General features: G+C 38.4%; 1 protein-coding gene and 1 long non-coding RNA gene across 2 annotated transcripts in view; one reads left to right on the top strand and one right to left on the bottom strand.

Annotated features, from left to right (window-relative positions):
- Positions 1-1,078: 1,078 nt before the first annotated feature.
- Positions 1,079-8,727, bottom strand: LOC129771186 (uncharacterized). Its single transcript, XR_008742307.1, has 3 exons — positions 8,318-8,727; positions 8,046-8,260; positions 1,079-1,283 (listed from the first exon to the last, which is right to left on the bottom strand). It is a non-coding gene; the product is annotated as an uncharacterized LOC129771186 (long non-coding RNA).
- Positions 4,566-26,362, top strand: part of LOC129771165 (zinc finger protein ZFP2-like) — a 32,471-nt gene continuing 10,674 nt past the window's right edge. The window contains exons 1-4 of the mRNA XM_055774576.1: positions 4,566-4,906; positions 5,269-5,407; positions 5,477-6,479; positions 20,828-21,390. Coding sequence (XP_055630551.1) covers positions 4,872-4,906; positions 5,269-5,407; positions 5,477-6,479; positions 20,828-21,390 — 1,740 coding nt within the window. The 5' untranslated portion in view covers positions 4,566-4,871. The remainder of the gene's footprint in view (positions 4,907-5,268; positions 5,408-5,476; positions 6,480-20,827; positions 21,391-26,362) is intronic.

Below are 26,362 nucleotides of genomic sequence, written 5' to 3'. Positions count from 1 at the left end.
CGAATAAATCATAATCGCATATAATGTTAATCAAAGTATGTATCGTGTATATTTGAAATCGCATAAAATGTAAAAACTCGATTTTATATACCATTATCAAATTAAGTCGCAATTCGGTATAATAAACATCAGTTTTATGATGTACATTGTCGTAAAATATATTTAATCCGCATCATATGCGTATATTACGCTGATGAAGTTTGTGTGTCGTATAAGCGTATAATTTAAATCGATTCAGTACTGTAGTAAATCGTGTTGCATGCTGAAGAAAATCATGAAACAGTAAATCATATTAGATCCTAATAAAGAACATATTTCATCATATTGAAATGTCAATGATGCACTCGAAAGTTTTAACCGCTGTTGAATTAAATTTCAGATAGCCGCGCGAGATAGCTGGTGGATGATATTCCAGACGACCGGAGTTCGAACCCACATCGGAGCAGTTTTCACCAAACATCAATCTGTGGCATTTTAAACATTCATATTCCACTCCCAACACAAGTCAATCAAACAATTATTTTTTCTACGAACATAAATACTCATATATAAAAATGGCGATTCATGAGGTTGTAATAAACATTTCACGAAAATATTTTGCGCCATTTGTTTTTTTCTATGTCTGTAATAAATCGTATATAAGTATGGCAAAAGTCGTATTTAGTGCTTTGACAATTCATGAATATATTCATATTAGATCGCAATTCAATTTCAACATAATCGCTATTATAGCCGGTCAAAGTTGCATATTCATCCAAACAAATTCGGTAAGCATTTGCCATGTATGTATATGGCCTCCACTTTTGCATGCATATGCCAGTTAGGCGCATTATATGCCAACCAAATTTTAGGGCATATGATGTTATATATACGCTTGTTATGCGATTTAATGTTTGCTGGGTATACATACATGGCAAATGGATGAATATGCAACTTTGACCGGCTATAATGAATTGAGTTGCGATCTAATATGAATGTATTCATGAATTGTCAAAGCACTAAATACGACTTTTGCCATACTCATATACGATTTATTACAGACATAGAAAAAAACAAATGGCGCAAAATATTTTCTTGAAATGTTTATTATAGCCTCATGAATCGCCATTTTTATATATGAGTATTTATGTTTGTAGAAATAGTAATTGTTTGATTGACTTGTGTTGGGAGTAGAATATGAATGTTTAAAATGGCACAGATTGATATTTGGTGAAAACTGCTGCGATGTGGGTTCGAACTCCGGTCGTCTGGATTATCATCCACCAGCTATCTCGCGCGGCTATCTGAAATTTAATTCAACAGCAGTTAAAACTTTCGAGTGCATCAGCATTTCATTGACATTTCAATATGATGTAATATGTTCTTTATTAGGATCTAATATGATTTACTGTTTCATGATTTTTGACGTAGAACGTCTTTCATTAAGGGTGCCAAATCAGAGAACAGGTCACGTTTTTATGAAATAAAATTAACGTTAATAACTATTTTTGTCGCGAACGGATTTTGGCGATTTACATACTAAACGAATCGGAAATTACGTAAGATTTGTTTAATATGCTATACACTAGAATCCCCTGGTTTGTAAATGGTTAAAATTCATGAAAACTTGAGGCGTTTCCATTTTCCCATACATTTGTTCTGTCCATTTGTGTGCTTTCCCGAACAGACATGTCAATAACGAGCAACTTATCGACGACCAACGGAGGGGAAATCGTAGGATTCAAAGTCCCCATGAACCAAGGAAAAGTAGAAGAATGAAGGGGAATACTAGCCTAGAGTATAAACAGTGGATCTCGCTGAGGCAAACTATCATTCAGCATCGGACTGTTGAGCAGTCCAGTTCACTTTGCTTTCGCTGCGCTTCGATCTAAGATTGGACCCCACCAGTGGTAATCCATCTTGGATATCGTCGTTTGGTTTTTCTGTTCGTTTTTCACGTTATTCGTATCGTGTGTTTTTCTTTCCGCGTCATAAATTGGACGCTTCGCGTAGTGTATGATGAGCAAGAAGAAGAGGAAGGCAGGCTCGAGCCCTGCAAACAACGAACGCATTGCCAGGGGCAATAATATTTCGAGGCAAGTGTCATCCAATGATGCACGCGATGTTGGTGCAGTGAAAAGCGCTCGCACTGAACCGATCCTTCGTGAGTGTGACACCGCATCGCACAACAGCGAAGTAGGCGATTTCGGCGCGTCGGTCGAAAATGTAAACGCCGTTACCCAGACAGCAACCAAAATCAAGCTCCCCCCGTTGGTGGTGAAGGCGGTCGCTCTTGACAAACTCATCAGCGAATTCGCATCGATGGGTGTTACAGCAGAGTACAAGCTGTGTGGCATAATTCAGTCTTTTTCCAAGCAGTTAACATTGTTTGTTTTCCGTCATCATAAGGGCTTCGTTGGTGCCTTTGAGAATGCATCAATGCTTTAAACTGACGTTATGGCGAAGCAGGCGTTAAGGTTGTGCGTCAAAAAAATATTTGGGGAATACTAAGCATCTTGAATGTCTTACTGGAATGTTATAAGTTATTTGGGTTCGCGTGCCAGTTGCAAAATTGCCTTCAGCTAGGATTGCATTAGCGCTATGAAGCATTGCTACTGTTTTCGAGGTTGTTGTTAACAAAAAGAGTTTATTTCGCTTGTTTAGTCACCGAGAAAGTAAATGTCGTTCTGGAATATTGTATGTGTTTTCGCTTGCCAGTAGCAAAACTTCCTTCACTAAGGGTGATAGCTGCGCTTCTCTCGAGCATGAGAAAGAAATACAACTTTTTTTCGAGGCCAGTAATATTAACAGAAGCGTTTCTTTTGAGAATAGCGTAAAATGATGAGAAGTGTTTTATATTCCTAGTAGTTTCAAGCCACCAATGTATGGCTCTGTATGCATGCTATGGCGAACGCTTGTTTGGCGCTTGCTTTATGTTGTACGAACGATGCCTAGAGGTGTCATTCCTTTAAGGCAATACAAATAACATGTAGCATGATATTTGATACTTACAAGTGTTGTCATTGTTGTTGTTTCCATGCGGTGCCAAAGATATATTGATGTAGTTATGGGATGTGGAATAATGGTGCTGGTGCAACATGTATATGTCAATTGCGAAAAAAGCAAAAAAAAAAAAAGAAAAGCGTTCGAGGTAAATTTTCATTGCATTGACATGAAATAAATTGCGACTTACGATCAGCTAGTGTATTGTTTTGCGAGGGCAAGAATGAATCATCAATCAATTATCGTCAACAAATTCTACAATGAAAAAACCATTTCAGAGATTATTCTACTAAGCAGTTGTTTCTAAAATTTCACAGCATTATAGAATAATATCCGAAGGTATAAATAAGCGACTTATATAGAATAACAGCGTAGTTCTACGTCAACAATGCGGTCGTATCTTGGACACAACCTCCTATAATTTTTTTCAACATGCAACACGATTTACTACAGTACTGAATCGATTTAAATTATACGCTTATACGACACACAAACTGCATCAGCGTAATATACGCATATGATGCGGATTAAATATATTTTACGACAATGTACATCATAAAATTGCGTCAATTATTCTTCCAAGGTGGGGGGGTCTTCGTAGCCACTTGGTTACGCGTTCGCTTACCAAGCGATCGATCGTGAGTTCAAACTCAGGGCCCTCAATTGACCATCTTTGTGTTGTTATAGAATAACTACGTCCACGCAACCATCATCAGCGATGGAAATCGATCCACGGTGGAACAAAGATCGATTCATCCATACAACTGCTCTGCTCTGCAAGAAACATCGGGCTGCTGTTCTATAAATAACTCAACAATGATCAATATCAACTGTCTCCGCTGTCCGGTCTGCTGAACAATGGATGAACAGAAAGAATACCCTTACGCCTAAATGGCTACTACTGTGTAATTTACCATAATGTAATGGAACAGAAAACTTAACGCCTAAATGGCTACTACCAACTACTGTATAATTCACAATTCATAGAAACATAAACATATGTACATGTACACGATTAAACCCGGCTCTGTTACAGCTAAATGATAAGGAGCCTAATAAATAAATGGGATAAAAAAAAAAAAATTCTTCCAAGCAGTTCTTATGCAAACATTCACATACACCGGCAACGGGAACTTCGACTCGCCGTTGCTGGTGTATTGAATGCTTCAATAGGAATTCCATGGAAGAATAATTCACGCAACTTGACGTGAAGGAACGTGAATGTGACGTGGATGTTGTATGTGAATCGCACTTTAATGTTTGCTGGGTAAGATAAGTGTCAGAATTTACCTTTGAATTGTTCTTCCCATTTCGGAGATTTAATGCCCATTCGAGAAATGAGAAGCTTATTTATCTCGTCTATAAAAGGGTCTCAATAATTATTGTTATTATTACCAGCAAATAGATGATGACCTTTGAAGGAAAAACGAATCACATTTTTGTATCAATTTGTATTGTTTAAATTTTCGCGCCAACAGTACCGTCCACTAAAAACAGGAGCACCCTTGTCCACGTTCTGTTCTACATCACCCACACATGCGCTTGCAACGGCACTTCGGCTGTTCGGTTATCAACAAACCTTCGGTGAAATCGTCATTCGGTCGCACGACTTTGCGAAAGTAGGATTGCAATCGCCGTCGGTTTGTTTATATTAGTCAGAACAGTACTAGAGCACATAGGCGTACGGAAGCAGCAACAGTGATAGCGAGAAGAGGAAGAACAAAACGTGCAAACTTTCTTCGCAAACCAAATTGCTGAAAATGTGAACTAATAATATTGGTTAAACCAGCGACAATTTTTCCTCTCGCGGTTGGTTTACGTAAGTGGGGACCTGTCTGGAAGAATTTTCAACTCGGAAGGAAATTTTTTCCCAACAGACGTACAAGAACATGGCAGAAGATTTATCGATCAATAAAAACAAGATGTGAGTATAGACATAAATAAGTGCGCCTTCACTTCTCAAGATAATTGCTGCCAGCGGCATAAAGCGCAAGTTTTATTTTTTTTTCTGGCGGAGGAAGAGCGCAAGGAGAGAGTAGGATCAAAGATGGATGCCAATGTTCTAATGTTATTTTAATTAGTTAATGGTGATAAAAGTTTTTAATCGGCTATCGTTAGAATTTTGGTTTGTTTACATTTCATACTTGAATAACTGGAAAAATAAATCCCATTGGATACATTAATTCTAGCTGATTATGTATCATATGAATTTAACGGAGAAAAAATACAATCAAATATGTTATTTCAATGATAATTTACTCATACAGACACTTTAATAATTTTCAGAAGCTGTTCGCGTTACAATAACAATGATATCTGTCGTTTGTGTTTAAAAAATGAAACCCATATGGAGCCGTTGTTTTATGCAAATTTGTTTCCAAACATTCTCCTCACCAAGAAGATTTACGATTGTACTTCCATACAGGTATAGAGGTTTGCAGTAGTATTATCAGTTGAATCGTAACGACTAATGAGTATTGTTTTTATTTTTTAGATAATCTATGAGCGCAATCTTCCCATGTTCGTTTGCAAACTTTGCGCCAATAAGCTGGACGAATACGTTCGCTTTCGAGAGCGATGTGCTGCTAATGACGATTTTTTGCGGAATGCATTGGCATTTTTCGATGCAGGGAAAAGTTGTATTAAAACGGAACCCGGCGGTGTCAAACAGGAGCAAACACAATTTAGTTCGGTGCACCATCATGCGGCACCAATTGATTTCCGACAAATCAAGGCGTGTCCAGAAAGTGGATCATCGGAACAAGCCGATGATGAGGAACAATTGGAACCAGAACGGTTCAGTTGCAATAAATGTGATATCGTAGCTGAGGACGAAAAGTCTTTGCGTGATCATCAGAAAGAGCACGAGGAAAGTCCTTTCGTTTGTGTAATTTGTTCGAAAGCGTTCAAAATTCGGCAGCACCTGTTGATTCACAGTCACACGCATGTAGAGCTATTGCAGCGCAAGGAGCAAACTGTTGATGCAAAGCCGACCTACGGTTGTACCAAATGTACCAAAGTTTTTGTGAATAGAGGAAACCTGATCAATCATACAGCTGAGTGCCACGGTAATGTCAAGAATTTCAGCTGTGAGATATGTTCCAAATCCTTCAAGTACAACGTTCAACTGAGGATCCATTTGCGGACCCATTCGGGTGAGCGTCCACATAAATGCGAGATTTGTCATCGTGGATTCTCGCAGCTGTCGAATCTGCGGTCTCATCGAAAGGTCCATTCCAAGGTTAAGCCGTACAAATGCCAGTTATGTCTGAAAAGCTTCACGATGTTGGACAATCTGACGGTTCACAGTTTGAAGTGCGTTAAGGACAAGTACCGGTGTACCTTGTGTTCGAAATCTTTCGCCAAAGAGGGCAATTTGATTTCGCATCTCCAGTGCCATAGTGAGGGAGTAGTTGAGAAAAATTTCAAATGTGAGATGTGTCCAAAAAGTTTTAAAAACAAAGAAGACTGGAAGAGACACGTTCGGGTTCATACAGGTAGGAACTACAGCACTTGTTCACTAACTATGCGTTCTTTAACTGGGCGCTCGCTAACTGGGCTATTGCTCAGTTAAAATACAGGGCCCTATTCCAGAAAACGAGACGAGCAATTCGTCTCGTCTCGTCTCGGCTTCAGTCACTGTCGAGACGAGCAAAATATCCTATTCCAGTACACGAGTTTCATTGAAATGTTTTATTAGGTAGAGTGGTAGAGCTCTTTCATTTTTGACGGATATCAATATAAATATTTACATTTGGTTGTGATCAAGGTGTGTATATATATGTATACCAGATGAAGCATCATCTTCACTTTTAGAAGAAGGGAAATACGGTTTGAGGAGCAGGGGTTGTTTGATTTGTTATTGCTTCGAAACGTCACTTGCATTCTCAAATGCAAGAATAGTGTGTGTTAAACAAATGAAATTGAACCAGGAAAAAGGGCTTGAGAAGCACTTTGTTTTACAAATTTAAGATCAAATGTTTGTTAAGCATATGAAATCGAGCATTCAGGAGTGGTCCGCCCCCTCCGCATCCTCTGTCGACGTCACTGGTAGCAACAATTAGAAAATCGTATGAAATAGCTTATCGTATATAAAACATATAGGTAGATCGCTAACCTGTTTCTGTGTAAAGTAAAAATTGGCCATCAGAAAGTTCTAGCAAATTGTTAATGCTCAAGAAGTGTTGATAATCAACAGATAATGACTACAGAGTGCAACGACGACACCTTGTGTGACCATAAAGGGATATATAGTATGACAAATATTATGGTTTCTTGATACCCAAACTGCTCGATGTTTGTTTCTGAAACTTTTACTTACTGTTGTACAAGACATTCTATGTAGGGTTTATGTATATCATAATACATCTACATAAATATAATTTTTTGAACCAAAAGTGAATTTTTTTGTTTAACGTGTAGAGTTTTAGTAGTAGCGGCAACAAACAACGCATACTGTTGCCTTTTCACGTAAAAATTTGTTAGTCACAAAAATAGTTATATATTTATCTTGTTTAAGTGCGCGCTTAGAACATATTTTTTTGTAGTTACACCGAAACAGCCACATAAGTCCTGTACAGTCACACAAATTACTAGTTAAATATATTTTTAATTTCACTTGTTCTGCATTTCTGCTTAAATTTAGTTCACTTTCTATTAATTGAATAATATGGCGATTCATTTTCGCGATCCAAAGTCTTATTCATATATCGTTGGAAGTGAAGAGTGCGGCTTATGAGATTTATGTGTTGTGTTGTTATTTCCATTTTATTCTCAGTATTTTCTATTTCCAGTATGAGTTTGAATGTGCTTTTAGAGGGCTGAAGCACTTACAAACGCTATTGGACATCGTGAACTAGAATAGGGCCGTTTACCTGCAAATCGATGACTCTGCTGAATGGTTCATTATAGTAACACATTTTATCAACTAGTATTGGTTCAAATGTGCCTTTGAAGCAATGCAGAGCTCACTAACATTTTTGGGCACTGTGAACATGAAATTTACGTTCCCCTGCAAAAATGATCCTACTGAATGGTTAATTTTAGTAACATGTTTTACCAACCCTTATGAGTTCGAATGTGTTCTTCGAGCGTTGTAAGACGATTAAGTGCTTTCGGACAATATGGACAAGGATAGGAATCTGCAATGGGATTATCCAGCTGAATAAATTATTGAATAGACCTCGTTTTCATCAATTCGTATGAGTTCCAACTTGCAATTAGAGTTCGTATTTCGACCTAATTTTTTTACGTTTTTGATGTTTTAATGGTTTTGTTCCTGAAATAGATTATCTGTCAATGTTTAAAAAATAAAAAAAAAACATAATATTCTCACCTGTGTGTAACCAAATGGGGTCTTTCATCAAATATTCGTCCGCGAGACTTTTCTACTACTATGACGGATTTTTTCTGCGGAGTATCCAAACTACATTTTCTGGCAGCCGGAATTATTCAAGTGTTGTTTTCTTCTTCGTCTATTTTGCTGATCGGAGTTCTTCATTTTGTCCCTTGATTAGTGTTTCGGGTTCCTGTTGGATTGTATTCGTCTCGAAAATGTTATCGTTATTTGACCGCTGGTGGCCATTAATAACTCTGGCTCCATCTTGATGAGCGATGTGTAAAATTAGGAAGCAGCTCTCGGAAATGTTGACGATTATGAGTGGCATTTGTCGCACGTAGGATAACTGCTTAACTGAGGAGTGAAACTGCTCAAATTCTGCATGATAATTTTTAGAGTTTATTCTTGATGGTCACTGTTGAATATGCATACGAATTAAAAATACGGCTTGTAATGAAACGGTTTTTCAATAAACTTACATGTTGTAGCTCACAAACGCCACCCCACTCTTCCGACGCAGTTTTATATATCCGAATAACATCTTTTTTAATAGCTTTGCTGGCAGCTATTTTGTTCATTTGATTAACAGTTTACCCTTGCCGCTTGCATCTAACCAATCCCAGATTTTTCTGGTTCCATTCACATTCGTCACATCGGACCATAACGATACTTTGCTAACATTCTCGGTTCGTAACAGTAATTCATTAATTTACAAACTAAAAGCTTAGATGTCGTACTAGATTGTGTCGCATCTCTTATCTGTATATTCTATGGGTGACATCGTCGACAATAGTCTGTTTGTAAACAATACCGACATCAATTCCAGCATGGCTGAAAGCAAGATGGTGGAGTTAACAGGTGGCTCATAATTTACACTATTTAGAAAAGACGTTTGAGGAATGGCAAGACGAAAAGTTTGGATTTGTTTATGTTAGAACTTACGTTGGTATGGTTACATTTGATTTCGTCAAAGGTATTTGAAGCAGTATAATAAATAAACATTTTTCGTTGAAAATAGTAACCTAGTAACCTTTATGCATATGCTTCCGCCAGCTGGTTCGGCTAATGAGATTCAGGGAGTGCTTTGATCGTGGTACCGTGGTACCTGTTTTTTGCCTATAAGCCTAACCATTCAAATATCCGATGAATTGATCTGTCCAGTTGAAGGATATTATAGGCAAAAAGAGGGCCTAGGTGATTTTGCGGATTATAACAATTTTTTTTCCATTTGGAAAACGCTTGCGTCTATTTATGCGGACAATCAATCGTTTCAATGAACATTTGTCCGCAGAGCTAGACGTAATCACCAGGTTGCTCTGTTTGTAGCGTTAGTATTTACAAATTCGATAATAGTCAAAACGTCTCCGTCGGTAGTTTGAGTTGTTATCGGATAAATCAAAAAGGTTTGGATGAAATTTAGTTAAATGTCTGGAGAAGGTGCTCTGGATTTGTTGCGAGTTTAGAATAGTACTTTATTCCTGAATACTCTATATATATACACAGCAGGTTCGTGTTTTTTCAATTAATTGAATTTGTAGGGGCAATCTGCAATGTTGGTGAATTTTAGCAACATGATTTATCGATATCACGATCAATCGCATAAAGATGGTGGAGTGACTCACACCAACGGTATGAGTAAATGCTGAGTATGTGGAATAATTCGATGTCGAATTCGGGGAGTTATAATGCTAAGAACCAATATTATTTTAGTTTTACTACTGATCTGATCGTTTCATTATCTACTTGAAGATTCAAATGTAGAAATTTAGGTAATTATAACATTAAAAAACACCTATGCTTCTCTTTGTTCATCGTGTACAGAAAATAGTAATTATATGATCAGCGGTTCAATGGTTTCTTATATTCATCTATTAGGAAACACTAAGTGATAAAACACTATCGTGACAGACATGTTTGGACTCTACAAATAATGTGATTCAAATGTAGATTTAGCTTATAGCACATAACACTGATAATTGTTGATTTTCGAACGACGTTTGAAAGCTGTATGGAACTACGTCTGATATGCGAACAAACAGTGATTTTTCGGAAACGATTTTTCAAAATTGCTCAAATGTTTTCGAACAAAAAATGTTTGTGTGCATGTTGAGCAAACGTATTACATTGTGTAGAATGCGAAACAGCGAAAAAGTCGATTTTGTTCATTTTGTCGTTTACGTCTCCTATACAAACATGGGAAGTGCGGCTTCATTCCCGTTTCCATTCTACGGTGAAAACAAAATGAAGTGAATCCCCGATGACAACGGTGCGGTGTCGACATCTGGATTCGAAATGAGTTTCCCACTAAAGCTTATCATTATAATATAAAATTATCAGCATTGTATCTTTCGTAAGTATTATTTTACCACATGAAGAAAACAAAGTTCTATTCACATTGAACACTAATTTGATACGGAGAACTTAATTTTGATTCATAATTTCTATTTGAAAGGTGTTCTGCCTGAAAACCCATTATTATCTTTGACACTTCACTAACTCGTAAAACGTAGTTCAGTGGCGTTCCGTTCATTTCGTTTTCACCGTGAAGTGGAAACGGGAATAGAATCGCTGGTATTTATATATTCACACCTTATTTATATATATATACACCTCATTCATATATACACACCTTGATCAAAACAAACTCAGCTCCAAGATGATGAACTAGGTGTTTCGTTCTTGACACTTTCAGGACATGACGTGAGACGAGTAGCGAGACGTAACTTTCAGAATTATTTACTTTTTGTTTGGGTGTGTGGTTATGATTTCAATGTCAACTCGCTAAGGAAAATAATTGAAGGAAAAAATAAGCAAATATATATTCGTGGAATATAGTGCACAATCTCCTTTTGCTCTAGCCAATTACTTGTAACGGCCCTTTCCGGATCTCCTTCTCGGTATATGCACAGCATTCTCCTCCTCCCTGAGCGAAATCAGTGGAGCCACAATCAGCGTTATTTTTTGTCACCATCGCCGTAAGCTGATAGTACTCTTTTCCCCGCCGATGGGAGCGAAACAGAAGTACATTTTGCTTGGAAAGAAAGGCGAAAAGATATACTAAAACATCCTTCTGCACTGTTATGATTCAACAATAAAGCGCGAGCAGCTATTTTGCCAACGAATGCATTTGTCACCAAAAGATACGGCTTTTTTTAAACAAATTTGTTTTTTCACGAGCAATGGCCGAACAGCAATTTTTACATTGCGGTGCACCTATAGTACAACGCCTTGCTCAGCTCCAAAGCGCCTCTATATATACCAGGTGAAACAATCATATGAAATGCACTTTCAGCCATATTGGAATTGCTGTCGGTATTGTTTACAAACAGCATCAGAACGCTGCCGGCGGCTCTCTACAAACTGCTGGGACGCTTGATCGAACGATGCCTACTTTATTCGGCTTTCGCGAATTTATGTGAAGAAGACGGGATGATTTTGTAGAATTTCATTCTCATCCAGTTCATCCACTCTCGCATGTGAAAATGCAAAAATGGCGTATCCTAGCAATAACAAAACAAACAACCCCCGCTCTACAAACCGTAATCCCCTTCTCATTGAAGTGATGATGTTGCTTCACCTGTTATACATTTATACAAGCGCCTTGCTCAGCTCGTCGGGCTGACAGTTCAGACACTGGCTTTTAATCCGTCGAGCCCGACGAGTTAAGGGCGATTCACATACAACATCCACGTCACGTTCACGTTCCGTCCCGTCACGTTGCGTCAATTATTCTTCCAAGCAGTTCTTATGCAAACATTCACATACACCGGCAACGGGAACTTCGACTTGCCGTTGCTGGTGTGTGTCAATGCTGCAATAGGAATTCCAAGGAAGAATAATTGACGCAACGTGACGTGACGGAACGTGAACTGTTTGGGAACGTCCCATACAGTTCACTCGCAAACCGTTCTTTCGGAATCAGTTCGTCCGCTCGCAATCAGTTCGTGGGGAGAACTACCGTTCTTTGAAAAAGAACGACCGTTTGTTCACTCTTTTCGGCGAACTAGTTTTTTCGTACCGTTCGTGAACGGTTTGCCAGTCTACATTAGCTTAGCTATCATCCTTTGTGGAGAGAGTTTTCCTACTGTCTTGCGAAACCAAATCACTGACACAATTCCAGAACATTTATTTCTTGGTGAGCTGACGATTGCCTAGCTTGATGATTCGCCATACAATTGTGTAGTTCAGAACTTTAATGCAATGGCGTCAGTTTGATGCAATGATTGCAATGCTAGAGACATCAGCGAGTGAGTAATTTGGTCGCGTCCACAGCTCAATCCGAAACGAAGATATGTGATGACGCAAAACAAGGAAGAACAAGCGATTGCCATTGCTTTGAATACAGAACGATATTGAAAGTTTGCCTTCCTTCCTTGCTTGAGACTTTAAACTTCTTCAGTTCATTCGTCTCTAATCTTCAAAAAGGCCCTTGGAAAACTTTACTTTATCCATCATATTACTCCTCCATCCCCATTGCCTTGAGAAAGGCATTCGATCCCTCGCCGTTCAGCTCGTCCAGCAACGATGTTGTTCAGTCGATTTCCTCACGAAGAATGAAAGTTTGCCTCAGCGAGATCCACTGTTTATACTCTATGCAAATATTCCCCCTCGTTCTTCTTCTTTTCCTTTGTTCACTTTACACCTTACGATTTCCCCTTCGTTGCTCGTCGATAAGCTGCTCGTTATTGACAGCTCTATTCAGGAAAGCATACAAATGGACAGAACAAATGTATGAGGAAATGGGAATGCTTCCAATTTTCATCAATTTAAACCATATACAGACTATGGGATTGTAATGTATATCATATCAAACACATCTTAGGGAATTTCCGATTCGTTTGGTATATAATTCGCCAAAATCTGTTCGTGACCTGTTTTCTGATTTGGCACCCTTTATGAGAGACGTAGTTCTACGTCAAAATCGAGATAATTATTTTTATTGGCACTTAAAACCAATATACTAGTAATACCAGGATGACCGTGTGCTCCCTTGGCCGAGTGGTTAGCGTCATAACTAACATGCCGGGTGTTCGGGTTCGATTCCCGTTCTGGTCGGGGGAATTTTTCGTCAAAGAAATTTCCTCCGACTTGCACTGTGATCACGCGTATTCTAGAGCTTGCCACTCAGAATGCATTCAAGGCGTGTTATTTGGCATAGAAATCTCAACTAAGTACTAATAAAAATGACGCAAGTAATACTACGTTGAGACGGCGAAGTTCCTCTAGGAACGTTAGTGCCATTGAAGAAGAAGAAGAAGGATGACCGTTATGCCGATATACGACTCCATCAATGATATAGGAAATCGTGTTTTGGCATTTTATACGATTTCGGATATACATGATGCATCCTTTGATTGATATTTTATACGATTGTTATTTGATACTAATTTAAATTCGACCTAGCGTATGCAAAAGTTATACGATTTTATATTTGCTAAGGGTAATATAATTTTTACGCAGTACTGCATTGATTTAATGAATGTGTTCATGCGAATTACAAATTGCATCAGCCTGATATGCATAAATGATTTCGTATAGATCGTTTTCACGGTAGTGTGGTAGTGTATATCGTAAAACCGATGATTGTTACACCGAATTAAGACTTACTCTGTAGTGATAAATAAAATAGTGGTTTTTACCTTTTATAAGACTTTAAATTTACACAATGTATCCTTTGATCTACATTGTATATGATTTTGATTCGATCTCACTTTATATACGACTTCTAATATGCCAAGTTAAGCGATTTAATGTTTGCTGTGGTATGTAAAATGAATGTCAGATTCAATCCCTACCAGAGGTTAGTCTATTTTACTCGATCGCATACGTAAACTTGAATGTGTCATATCTGAAGGTGGTTTGAGAAAAACCCGCGCATAAAATGCATTTTTCAAAAAGTTTGTTATATTTACTAATTACCAACCAACTTTTAAAAAGAGCGACTTCAAAAAACTGCATAATTATATTTAAAATGAAGAACCGTAGACCAGTTAAAATGTTACCAATGTACGAGAAAATTCTAGAAATAGTGATCAAAGAACAACTTTTGGAACATGTAACGAAAAATGGAATTCTGGTTGAAGAACAATCTGGGTTCAGAAGACACCATCCATGTGAAACGTCACTCAATTCGTTGCTACTGAAATGGAAACAGGCTATAGAGGAAAAGAAAGTACTTCTGGCTGTATTTATTGATTTGAAAACAGCTTTCGAAACAATTGATCGGGGAAAAACTATTTTCCAATTGTTAGGATCTGTAATAGAATGGTTTGAAAGTTACCTCTACGGGCGAAGACAGATAACTCTCTACAGAGACTGTATATCTTCAGCGGAACCAGTGAATCTGGGTGTGCTTCAAGGAAGTGTTTTGGGGCCATTGTGGTTCTTGCTGTATATTAATGATATCAAACAGGTGTTAAATTATAGTGATGTGATATTGTTCGCTAACGACACAGTGATATTCATTGTAGCAGATACCTTGCAAAACTGTTACAGAAATATGAACCATGAACTACAGCATCTAGATGACTGACTGGAATTGAAAAGACTAAAGCTGAACATAAACAAAACAAAATACATGGTAGTATCGACACGTATTATAGACAGTAGCGGTTTTGATATAAATATAGATGGACAATCTGTGGAGAGGGCATCATCAATCAAATAACTTGGCGTTGTTTTGGACACTGCATTTTAACGAACATGTAAATTACACCATAAAGAAAGAAGCTCAAAAATATGGAGTGCTTTGTAGGATAAATCTATTTTTGGCCTTTGAGAGTAAGCTGACGATCTATAAAACATTGATTGCTCCACATTTTGATTATTGTGCATACGTGTTGTTCAAAGCAAACAAGAGGCAATTGCAACGGATGCAAATTTTACAGAACAAAGCCATGCACTTGATATTGAGATGCGATGAGCTAACTCCACGAAGATTTATGTTAGAATACCTACAATGGATGTCAGTCTGCCAGCGTATGAAATACTGCACTCTCACGTTAATGTTCAAGATGACCAACGGTTTGACACCGAATTATTTACGAAACACAATAGTTCATGGAAGAGATATACACCAGTATGACACAAGGCAAGCAAGTGACCTTAGAACTATGAACTTCCGGATGTCCTGTACCCAAAATTCTATTTTTTACAAAGGTTATAAACTTTACAACTCACTGCCAAATGAAGCAAAGACAGCATGTAAAGAATTTTTGAAGGACGATCCGGATTTGTGAACTGTTTGTTAACGTTAACGTTAACGTTAGTATAAATGTATGCATGTTGACGAAGTTATGACCAATATATATTTGTCTTTTTATGTTGAATGTTTGCTGTTCTTTCTTTTTGTCTAAAGACAATAATAATGATGGTATTTAGTTTGTTTTCAGGGTTTTTAGATAGTAAGTTTGTCGATTTTAGATTTAAAAAAAAATTACGAAGTCTACAAAAGTTTGAGCGTCGCGCGCGTAAACAGACATGAACAACTTCGGATGAACCTCATTACAAGAGATTACTAATTGAGGGGCTTAGAATACAAGGGGTGTAAGTGACTTGATCGATTTCTCTTCATCAACTTTTTCTTCAGTTAATAACTCAACTGCAAAAACGTTCCAATTTGAGTTTGCTATAGAATCCGATAGATGAGGTTCTGACCTATCTTCCGCATTGTCAAATACAGCTGGGAATGTATTTGCAGCTAAGTTATGACCAAAAGAGAAAGTCGATGTAGAGAAATCGATCAAATCACTTACAGCCCTTTCATTCTAAGCCCCTCAATTGGAAGTGGAGTGAAGCTGGAAAGGCCCTACCGGAATACTCGTAAACACATTTGTTTTTTTCCAATTCATTTATTTGTAAGGCTCAATCGTATAAGCTTTGCGGAGCCGCTAATTCAAGATTTGTTTATACAAAATCTCAACTTAAATCTATGTTTAGTAGGTTTCGACCGATTACTCGCGGTTTACTCGAGGTTAGAGGGACAATTTTTTGTGGGACGGGTCAGGTTAGGGATATGAATATGAGGTATCGTTGTCTCAACCGATGGTTGCGGCATGCACTGTACCATTGTGCATAATGACCAGGGATAGCATCTGGTGTTCGACTATCTGTCGAGGATGGGGGACGTTGAGATGAGGGGACAAGATAAACAAACTAATAACGAAAAAGAAAAAAAACACAAAAACATTAAATTCTTATACTAGACCGTTTCACAAACATATAGATTAACTGCATATAGCAGATGTCGAGAGTTCCCAACACGCATCTAACAGGAACATAGGGTTGTCTTCCTTGGACCTCAAGGGCATTCAAAAGGTACTCTCTGTCGTAATTATCCGTACATTGCCAAACCGCGTGATTGATGTCATCGTAACCGGTTCCACACCGACAGACATTGCTTTGAACAATATTTATTCTGTGGAGATGCACATCTAGCGAGTAGTGGTTGGTCATAAGTCTACTCATTACACGAATGATGTCACGACTTACGTTTAAACAAACTCATTTGTTAAATATATGGTTATAACAAGATTTTTCTGAGTTGAGGCAGATCTGATTGCGAGTTCCAACGGCCATGTGTATATCTCAAGTTATGAAGGGCATATCAGCTCTCGAATTATCAATTTTGAAATAAGCTAACATCGTTTAGAGGGGTTTGAAAAGGAAATATTTCTACGCGTCTATCACAATTGATAAAATATTATTTTTCATGAATGAACAATTGAATAACTGTAAAATGTCAAGCGTTATTTAAACGCCATAACTGCCAAGTTTTGATTGGCCCGATTTACGGTTTCCCCAACACAGACTTCAAAATCGATGTACGTGTGGAAATCCGCTCTGCAAATATACATGCAAGTCGGAAGTTTCCCCAACACGAACTTCAAAATAATGTACCTGGGGGAATTCGCTTTGCGAATACATGCAAGTCGGGGGTATTTTTTGGTGTTGAGTACTTTTGTACTCGCTGGTCGTTGTGCAGACCGGAATATGTTTCCCCAAAACGTTCTTTTGAACTGAGAAGCCTGGGATCGTCATTTCCGATACAAGAGGTGAATGCACCTTCGCGAGAACTACGTAAACATGAGATGTGCAATATTTTCAGAGGAATTCTCAAATACAATGATCGTTTGAAAATCCTTCCGTTCACATATTTTGGTAATCCTAGGCATCATATCAAACATAAAAGTACGTTCAGCAAAATTTATTTGTAACGAAGAACATAATCTATTACAAATTGCATTGCATAATATAATTGCGTAGTTCTACGTCGAAAATATGCGGTCGTGTCCTAGATACAACCCCTTACAATTTTTTTACTGGTTCAGATTGATAATACAAAAGTAATTTTTTATAACTAATTATCTTAAAGATAACTCGTCTGGCTCAAACCCTTGTAGGGGAATGAGGTGGAACCACCATCATTATTATTATAAAATACTTTAGGTTTTCACTATTTGTATGTCCCTTGAGATATCTCTGCACTTGCTTAAACAAACAAACTTAAACAAACTTGAATTTATAATTCAATATTTGTTTGAAGAGCAGTGGGTGGACCTAGGTTTCATTATGTAATTTATGAGAAACAAACATTTGAAAAACAGGTATTATGGAGCGTTGTCACAAGAATAGAGCATTTTTTAATTCATCAGATGAACTTAAGTTCCAACATTTTTATACTTGGGTTTCTTTTAGCAAACAATGAGGGTCAACAAATCCCAAAATTTGGTTGAGATAATTTTTTTCAGTAAAAGGATGGGATATAAGGATTGCAACAATGTTGATGTTCACAATCAGTTCTTAAATCTATTCGTATATCGATAGTTCTACAGTAGAACCCCGCTTATCCGCGGAATACACTCTGTCCAACTTCTATAAGACCACCCTGACCACCTTATTTTTCGTTGCAACAAAGACAGTTAGAATTTCAACAAGATACATTCATACATTGGAGAATGCTCAGAATAAAGCATATTTAAAGTCAATTTCGTTCAAAAGAGTCTTTTGTTTATTTAGCGTACTTAAATATGATAATTTCGGTTGTCCAGTTTTTAGAAGACCATTTCAAAATTCATAAGTATTATCAATGAAAAATTCAAAACGATAGGCTGACTTACATGACAATAATTGGTAACCTTGCTATCCGACTAATAACTTGGAAAATTCATGTTGGCATACTATTTGCCAAATTCTGCAGAACGGATTTCTCGATATTTTTCCATGTCTCCGGAATTGCGAACTTGAGCTCTTCAATCGTGGCGTGCCGCTTTCTCTCAGTGTAGATTCTGCGACCAAAGGTCCCCCAAAGATTTTCAACAGGATTAAAGTCTGGAGAGCGAGCCGACCAGTCTAAAAAAAATAAGTTTTTGGTCCCTAATCCATTACTTAGTTTCCTCGCTGGTATGAATAGTAGCATTGTTTTGCTGGAATGTGATTTTTTTTGCAACGATATCTACGCTGAAGCGATAGGAGAGAGGATTCCAGTAATCTTTGCTATTCATTTAGAATGTTGCGAGAGCTATCTTGCGCGAGCCTCCACCAAAATTCATGGTTGAAAAATACTCCTTCCTCCTTCCGTAAATTACGTAATTTGCCACATGGAATTATTAAAATATCTCAAATCACATATGCTCGGATTGTAAAATCACGGATCGGCAAATTGTCATCACTTCTGATAAAACATCAATTGGAGAGCACGTGTAATATGGAAGTAAAAATAATCTGGAGTTCATTGTCGAAACGCAACGTTCATACAACATTCTCCATCTTCTTCTTCAATGGCACTAACGTTCGCCTTCTCAATGTATTATTATTTGCATCATTTTTATTGATACTTTGTTGAGATGCCAAGCAACACGCCTTAAATGTATTCTAAGTGACAAGCTCTAGAATATGTGTGACTACAGTGCAAGTCAGAAGAAATTTCTTCGACGAAAAAAACCCCGACCGTTCTGAAAGGACAAGACGGATATTGTATAAACATTAAACAACGAGATCCCGCCTCAGGTGTTTCATTCATTATGAAAATCATTTCCCATTTTGAATTATTTTTTATGAACATGTGGTTAGAGAAGACGAAACAAACAAGAGAGCGGAGAGACCTCGATAGATTTTTGTGTGTATAGTATGAAGATCCGACGTGGCCAATACAACGTCATTCTACGATGTCGTGAACTGTGCCAACAATTAATGCTCAAGATGAAGCGAACGAGAGAGCCATACACATGAAACACAAATTTCTGCATTACTCGAGAATTAATCAAGCAAATGGAACCAAATTTTGCATGTGAAGGTTTTAGGGTTTAGGGCTCCTCCCGCTCTCTAAGGGTGGGCTGTCATACAAATGAAACACAAAATTCTGCATAACTCGAAAACTAATCAAGCACAATTTGGGATGTGAGGGTTTTTGGGTATTAGAAATGTTTCTATAATATATGACACCTCCTCTGGAATGGAGAGGGGGTCCCATAAAAATATTACACATATTTCAACCAACAATATTCCAACCAAACATGAAAAAGGGAAAATTCGGAAAATTAAATTCCCATATGTTCTACATTTACATAGTGACAAATGCTGTTAGTCCATTGTATGTTTGCGCTCGGGAAATTGATCTTTGTTCGAAACTGGAAATGGATTTTAATGTGATGAAACGCACTCCTATATCTTCTTCTATGTATACAAAAAAAAAAGGATCGCCGGAAAAAGGAAGAGTAGAACTCGAGAAAGGAATTGTCCGATTTAGGGCATATCATATATCATATTTTCTGTATAAAGCATTTATTCCATGTAACGGAGAAACATGTTATTTTCAAGAGGTTGAAAAATCTTGAACGAGAACTGTGTCTGAAAATAATCTGATATTATAATGATGAGTTTTGTTAGAAATACTAGGAATTTTATAGTAAGAGGTAAATTAAACGGGGTCGAATAGAAGATCAATCAATGAACAGTTCTGCGATTGGACCCATGAACTTGCTCATAGTAAAACGTGAATGTTTGAAGGTATTAATAACAAAAAACAAATTTAGGGTGCGACGAAGTTTGCCGAGTCTGCTAGTATAACATAAATAGTAAGGAAGTTAAAAAAAAATAGTTAAGTTAGTGTCAGAGCTATGTCCTTAAAGTATACAGTAACAGTAACAATTTAATTTGTTTTTAACATTCCATTTTACATTTTTCTATTCTTTGATTTAAGAAAATTAATGGTATATTTTAATATTTTGTCAGCGGTCAGTGGTCATCGTCTCTAGCACTCCATTCCTCTGTATGTCATAGATCCTTCCCCAAGATATTCGTTCGATCTGCATCAAAGAATGGACCGTAGTCATTCTCGGGTGCGGGAAGATATGCCATGAAATGCTTGAACAACGTCTGCCGGGTCAGCTAGTTTTATAAAAATAATCACTCAATCTGAATTCACATTATCTTAAATCTCTCTTTTTTAATTGTGTACCGGTTTTGTACTAGAAGCTCTCAAATATTTTTGTTTCTATTCTCTCATAGGTGAAAAACCATACATCTGCGATATCTGCAACAAAGGTTTCGCGCAGAAAGCAAATCTTCTATCGCACAGAAAGACACACCTCAAGCCCGATATAGTTTTCAAGTGTGAAAAGTGTGATAAAGTATGTCGCACTCAGAAGCTCCTGGAAATGCACCTTCAAAAGTGTGGAACGACTGAAAGATTCATGCAAGGTCCCATGGCTACGCCGACGTCAACGCCACCAATGACAACCCCATCACCCGCACCAGTCACTCCCACATTGGAAGCTTTATCGGACTTATTGCGATACGAGATTGCCCTGCGGGCACCGAACGAGCTGCAGGAGATTTTGTTCGCTACGATGGAGAAAAAACCAGCGATGCCGGTCGTTTCTGGTGCGGGTAACCGGCAGTATCGATGTGAGATATGTTTCAAAGTGTACTCACAATATCCGAGCTTGGTCAAGCATCGAAAGCTACATCTCAAGATGCCAAGAATGCGGACCAAATCAACCGAGGCAGATGATCGGCCGTACTATTGTGATATATGCGGGAAAAATTTTAAATTCAACCGTAACTTGAAGGTATTGTTCTGGACTTTTTATTATTAGAATTTTGATTTCTTATAAAATCAGATTTTTTATTATTTTGAGAAGAGGAGTCTTCTAATCAAACTTTCTTAGTTAATATGTGAAGACAAACTATGTTATTTTTTTTTGAGTACGCGCATCTTCTGTCGAAACCATGTTTTCTTTTTACATATCTGTACACGGGCGTTTTCTGTCTTTTATAAAATGCTTTTAGGGCGGATTTCTACTTAATTTTTAATAGAAAACCTGTGTGGCGGACGGATTCAGAGGGAAATGAAAAGTCACGGTTAGACTAACAATAAAACTAACTTTATTCGGTAAAAATATATTTCGTTGTTGACGACACCGCGCGTTGTAAAAAACTGACTATCGTCGTTCTCTCTCCTTCTCTTCGTTTCTCGACAAAGAGTGATTCTCTCTCTGGGAAATTAACAGGGTGTGCCTAGACGGTAACCCATAGGGCCCCCTCCAGTTACACTAAAAATCGGACCCGATGACCGGATTGTGTAACTAACGTTTGTCTATCCTCAGTTGGGTGATTCCTGATATTGTCGTCGTATCCAAACACTGGTTTGAGTCGGTCTATAGATACTCTTTGCTCTCTTCCTGCTATGATGATATCGAAATATTTTCCGCTTCGTCTCACGTCTCATATGGTCCTTCATAAGGCTGTTGTAGCGATCTCTTGACAGCATCGACGCGTAAAAAGACATGAGAGCATGTGTTCAATTTACTGTGCACAAACACGGATTGCTTGGCATGATGAGTAGTTTCAGGAGGACGCAGTTTAGACAATGCATCATGCAATTGCTTAGCAAATTCGGAACGGTCAACACTTGTAACGGGTGAGTCGAAAAATTCCCCTGGAACTCGCAGTGGCTGACCATAAACTAGTTCAGCTGCAGAACATTTTAACTCGTCACGATATGCACTTCTCAACCCCAAAAGTACAATTGGTAATTCGTTGCTCCAATGATTTCCGCTTCTACACATCAAGCCTGCCTTCAACGTTCGATGGAATCTCTCCACCATTTCGTTTGCTTGTGGGTGATATGAAGTAGTACGAATGTGGTGTGATCCTAAAATATAAGTCAGCTCACGAAACAACTCCGACTCACACTGACGACCTTGATTGGTGGTAATTGTCTCCGGTGTACCGAATCGAGAAATCCATCCCGATGTTAATGATTTTGCCACAGTTGGAGCCATAATATCCGATAATGGAAAGGCCTCTGGCCAGCGTGTGAAACGATCAACAACTGTCAGAAGGTATCGATGTCCATCAGACGGAGGTAAGGGACCCACTAAATCGATGTGTACGTGTCGAAATCTGGATTTAGGTAGGTCGATTGAACCGAACGGTGACACAGTGTGTCGATTTACTTTGGAACGTTGACAGCTTATGCATTCTCGAACAAAACGATTGATATCGCTATTCATTGCAGGCCATTTAAACCTCTCGGAAATGAGTTTTCTAGTAGCCCGTGCACCAGTGTGCGCCAAACCGTGTAGTTGTGCAGCACGGTAGCGCGATGCTTCGCTGGAACGAAAGGACTTCGATTTTTTATGGAAACATCACAGAATATTGGCTGAGACAAATTCGGAATACGTATTTGTTCAAATTTCAACAACGGAGACGACATAAGCCTTTTTAGCTTTATATCTGTTTTTTGATTGTTTGCAATAGCATGTAAGTCAATTGCCGACACAGCCTCTGGACAGAGTATCAGCAACAGTATTGCCGACACCACTGATGTGACCTATATCCGTAGTAAACTGCGAAATATATCGCAGATATCGTTCTTCGTGGGGCAACCTGCTGGCTGAATTACTAGTCAATGCGTTTGTTAATGGCTTATGATCAGTGAATATTATGAAATTGCGGCCTTCTAGGAAGTGCCGAAAATATTTGACAGCCATGAACGTTAATTCACGCCCGAATGTTGAGTATTTCTTCTGCGTGTCTCCAAATTTCTCAGAATAAAAACCAAGCGGCTGCCATGACGTACCAGAAAGCTGTTGAAGCACCGCTCCTGCTGCGGTACTGGAAGTATTTATCAACAAAGCAAGTGGTTTTGACGAGGCTGGATAATGTAGAAGTGCTGCATTAGCTAAATAATTTTTGCAACATTCAAATGATATTTTAGATTCGCTGTCCCATTGGATTTTCCGTGTGTCGTTCTTTCTATTGTCTGGAATCAATTTACGAAGTTCAAGTTGAACATCGACAGCTTTAGGAGTGAATCTTTTGTAAACGTTAATCAATGCTAGGAATCTTCGAAGCTCTTTCACAGTTGTCGTCGGACGTGGATAGTGAATGACAGCTTGTACACGGGATGGCAATGGTTCAATCCCTTCTTGATCTACTAAATACCCTAAAATTTCAACTTGTTTGCTGTGCGAATTTGCTTTTATCTACATTAATTACCAGGCCATTTTCTTTCAGCCGTTTAAAAACAACATGTACATGTTCCATGTGTTCTTCATGTGAAGTTGACGCAATGCAGATATCATCGATGAATACAATTACAAAATCGAGATCTCCAAAAACTTTGTGCATGAAACGTTAAAAGGTTTGGCTCGCAATGCACAAACCAGACTGCATTCGTGTAAATTCGAACAAGCCGAATGGTGTAATTACGGCTGTTTTTGGAATGTCTGCTTCTTCAACTGGTATCTGATGATACGCTCTCTCCAAGTCAAGCGTTGTGAAAATATTCTTATCTTGTACAGAGTTGAGTAGATCGTGAACATGAGGCACTGGATAACGGTCCGGAATCGTTACTTGATTTAGCTGCCGATAGTCGCCGACGAATCTCCATTGACCATTCTTTTCGGGAACGCAGTGTAGAGGACTAGCCCAGCTGCTGCATGATGGGCGGCAAATACCCAGTTCATTCATTAAGGCAAATTCCTCTTTTGCAGCCTTTAATCTGTCTGGGTGCATTCTTCTCACTTTGCTTACTTTTGGTGGACCTTTGGTAAGAATATGATGCGTGACGTCATGCTGAACCTCAGTATGTAGACTTCCCGGAAGTGTAACTCGACGATACTCAAGCCAGCGCTACACGATGCTACGAACACCCTCGAATGCTGGACGCTCGATGATTCGACGCATCGTGTAGTCGACTAACGAGCTACGAACCTCCAATGTCGAGTGTCGAATATTCGCGTTGGAAGGTAATCCGTTCGTTGTTGATTACCTTCCAACGCGAGTGGTACAAGTCAAAGGATTTTTGTCATCCGTTGATTCGACACTCGATGACATTCGATACACCGCTACACGATTCGTCCGAATCTATCTTTGACAATTGGTTTGTTTACAAGTTTTAGATGAAGAAACAATGAAATTGATTTATAAAACTCAAAATATTCGGCAAAATATTGCACTTTAATAATGTTGATTTCAAGCATTTTTAATTTACAGCCCTATATCAGTACAATTGCTACGACAGCAATTTCAATACTCGTATCGTCATCCAGTTCCCTAATGTTTTTGATGGTAAATAAAAACAATAAACATTTGATCCAAATACTCGCCGATTGTTTGGACCGATTGCATTGAATCAAACATTCACTTCACCGTGTAGCAGCACATTCGTCACAACAATTGTCGATTCATCGAGTCAAACGTTTGAGTCCAACATTCGAGTGAAACGTTGGACGAATCGTGTAGCGCCCGCACCAGATAGAAGTTGATGAAACGGGCGATTTAAATTAATGCTAGTTATGCTGTGAATTCGGCTAGTCATCACGGTGCCAGAAGATTGCATCATTGTTTTCGAATCAATTAGAACTTTGTTTGTTAAATCGACTAGAAGCCCGAAATGCGCCAAAAAATCTGCTCCGATAATTGCATGATTGACATTCGCCACCAAAAAATTCCAAGTAAATTTCCGTCTTAATCCAAGGTCTGTTGACATAATTCTCGTCGTGTACGTTTTGATGCCCGTACCGTTTGCTGCGTGTAGAGTAAATAATGTTTTTTTTATTAATCCGACTATTTTTACAGGCTCAGTTACATAAGTTTAATGGAGCCAAACTCTTAACTATATTTCAACTAGCATATATCAACATGTTGTTTCCTTAATTCTATGGTTAATGAAATAGGAAACCGATTACTCGCGGTCGACTCGAGTTTAGAAGGGTGACACATTTTCATTAGGAAAAGGATGGGATGTAAGGAGATGTGTGTTTACACTCGCACTCACATTCACATTCACATTCACATTCTCATTCACACTGACACTTCACACTCAAATCTTACATTTAATATGTGTTTACAATTTAACTTATTCTAATGTTAGTATAGCACCGATAGCTCGCGAAGGACGAAAAGGAGGGGAAAAGGATGTATGAACAATCACACTCGAAGATCGATAGCTTTAAGGAAAACATATATTTGGGACATGTAATCAAGGTCTAACCGAGCCAACACATCTCTCACCGGCACATTGGACTGCTTTCCTCCAGCCCGAAGGGAGTTTTCTAAATTCGATCTGGCGACAAGATACAACTCGCACGACCAAACAACGTGTTCGATGTCGTGGTAACCATGGCCACAACCGCAGAGATTGCTGTCGGCAAGATTAAAACGAAAAAGCAGCGCGTCTAAAAATAATGTTTTTGTTGTCGATAATTTTTCTTTTCTCGTTGCTGGAATTAACGATACGTCGGAACCCGTGTCAATGAGGAATCGGTAATTACTCGTTCTGTCTGATAACAGGAGGCGCCGGCTCGTAAATGCTCCGCCCACTTCGGCCGACTCGTGCGAGCAGAGATAGTTTTTTTTTGTTTTTTATATTGGCAAGGTGGTTTGCGGTGCTGTGCTTGCTGTCCATACTTTTGATGATACCAGCAAAATTCATTGTTTGTTCTTGTTCGGGACGAAGAACGATTGCGGAGAGGTGAGGGATTGAACTTGAGATGACGAATCTCCGCACTGAGAACTTCCAGCTGCTCTTGT

The sequence above is a fragment of the Toxorhynchites rutilus genome, chromosome 2 (genome assembly GCF_029784135.1).
Source record: "Toxorhynchites rutilus septentrionalis strain SRP chromosome 2, ASM2978413v1, whole genome shotgun sequence".
In the NCBI taxonomy this organism is placed as follows: domain Eukaryota; kingdom Metazoa; phylum Arthropoda; class Insecta; order Diptera; family Culicidae; genus Toxorhynchites; species Toxorhynchites rutilus.
This window is presented reverse-complemented; position numbering and strand designations above follow the sequence as displayed.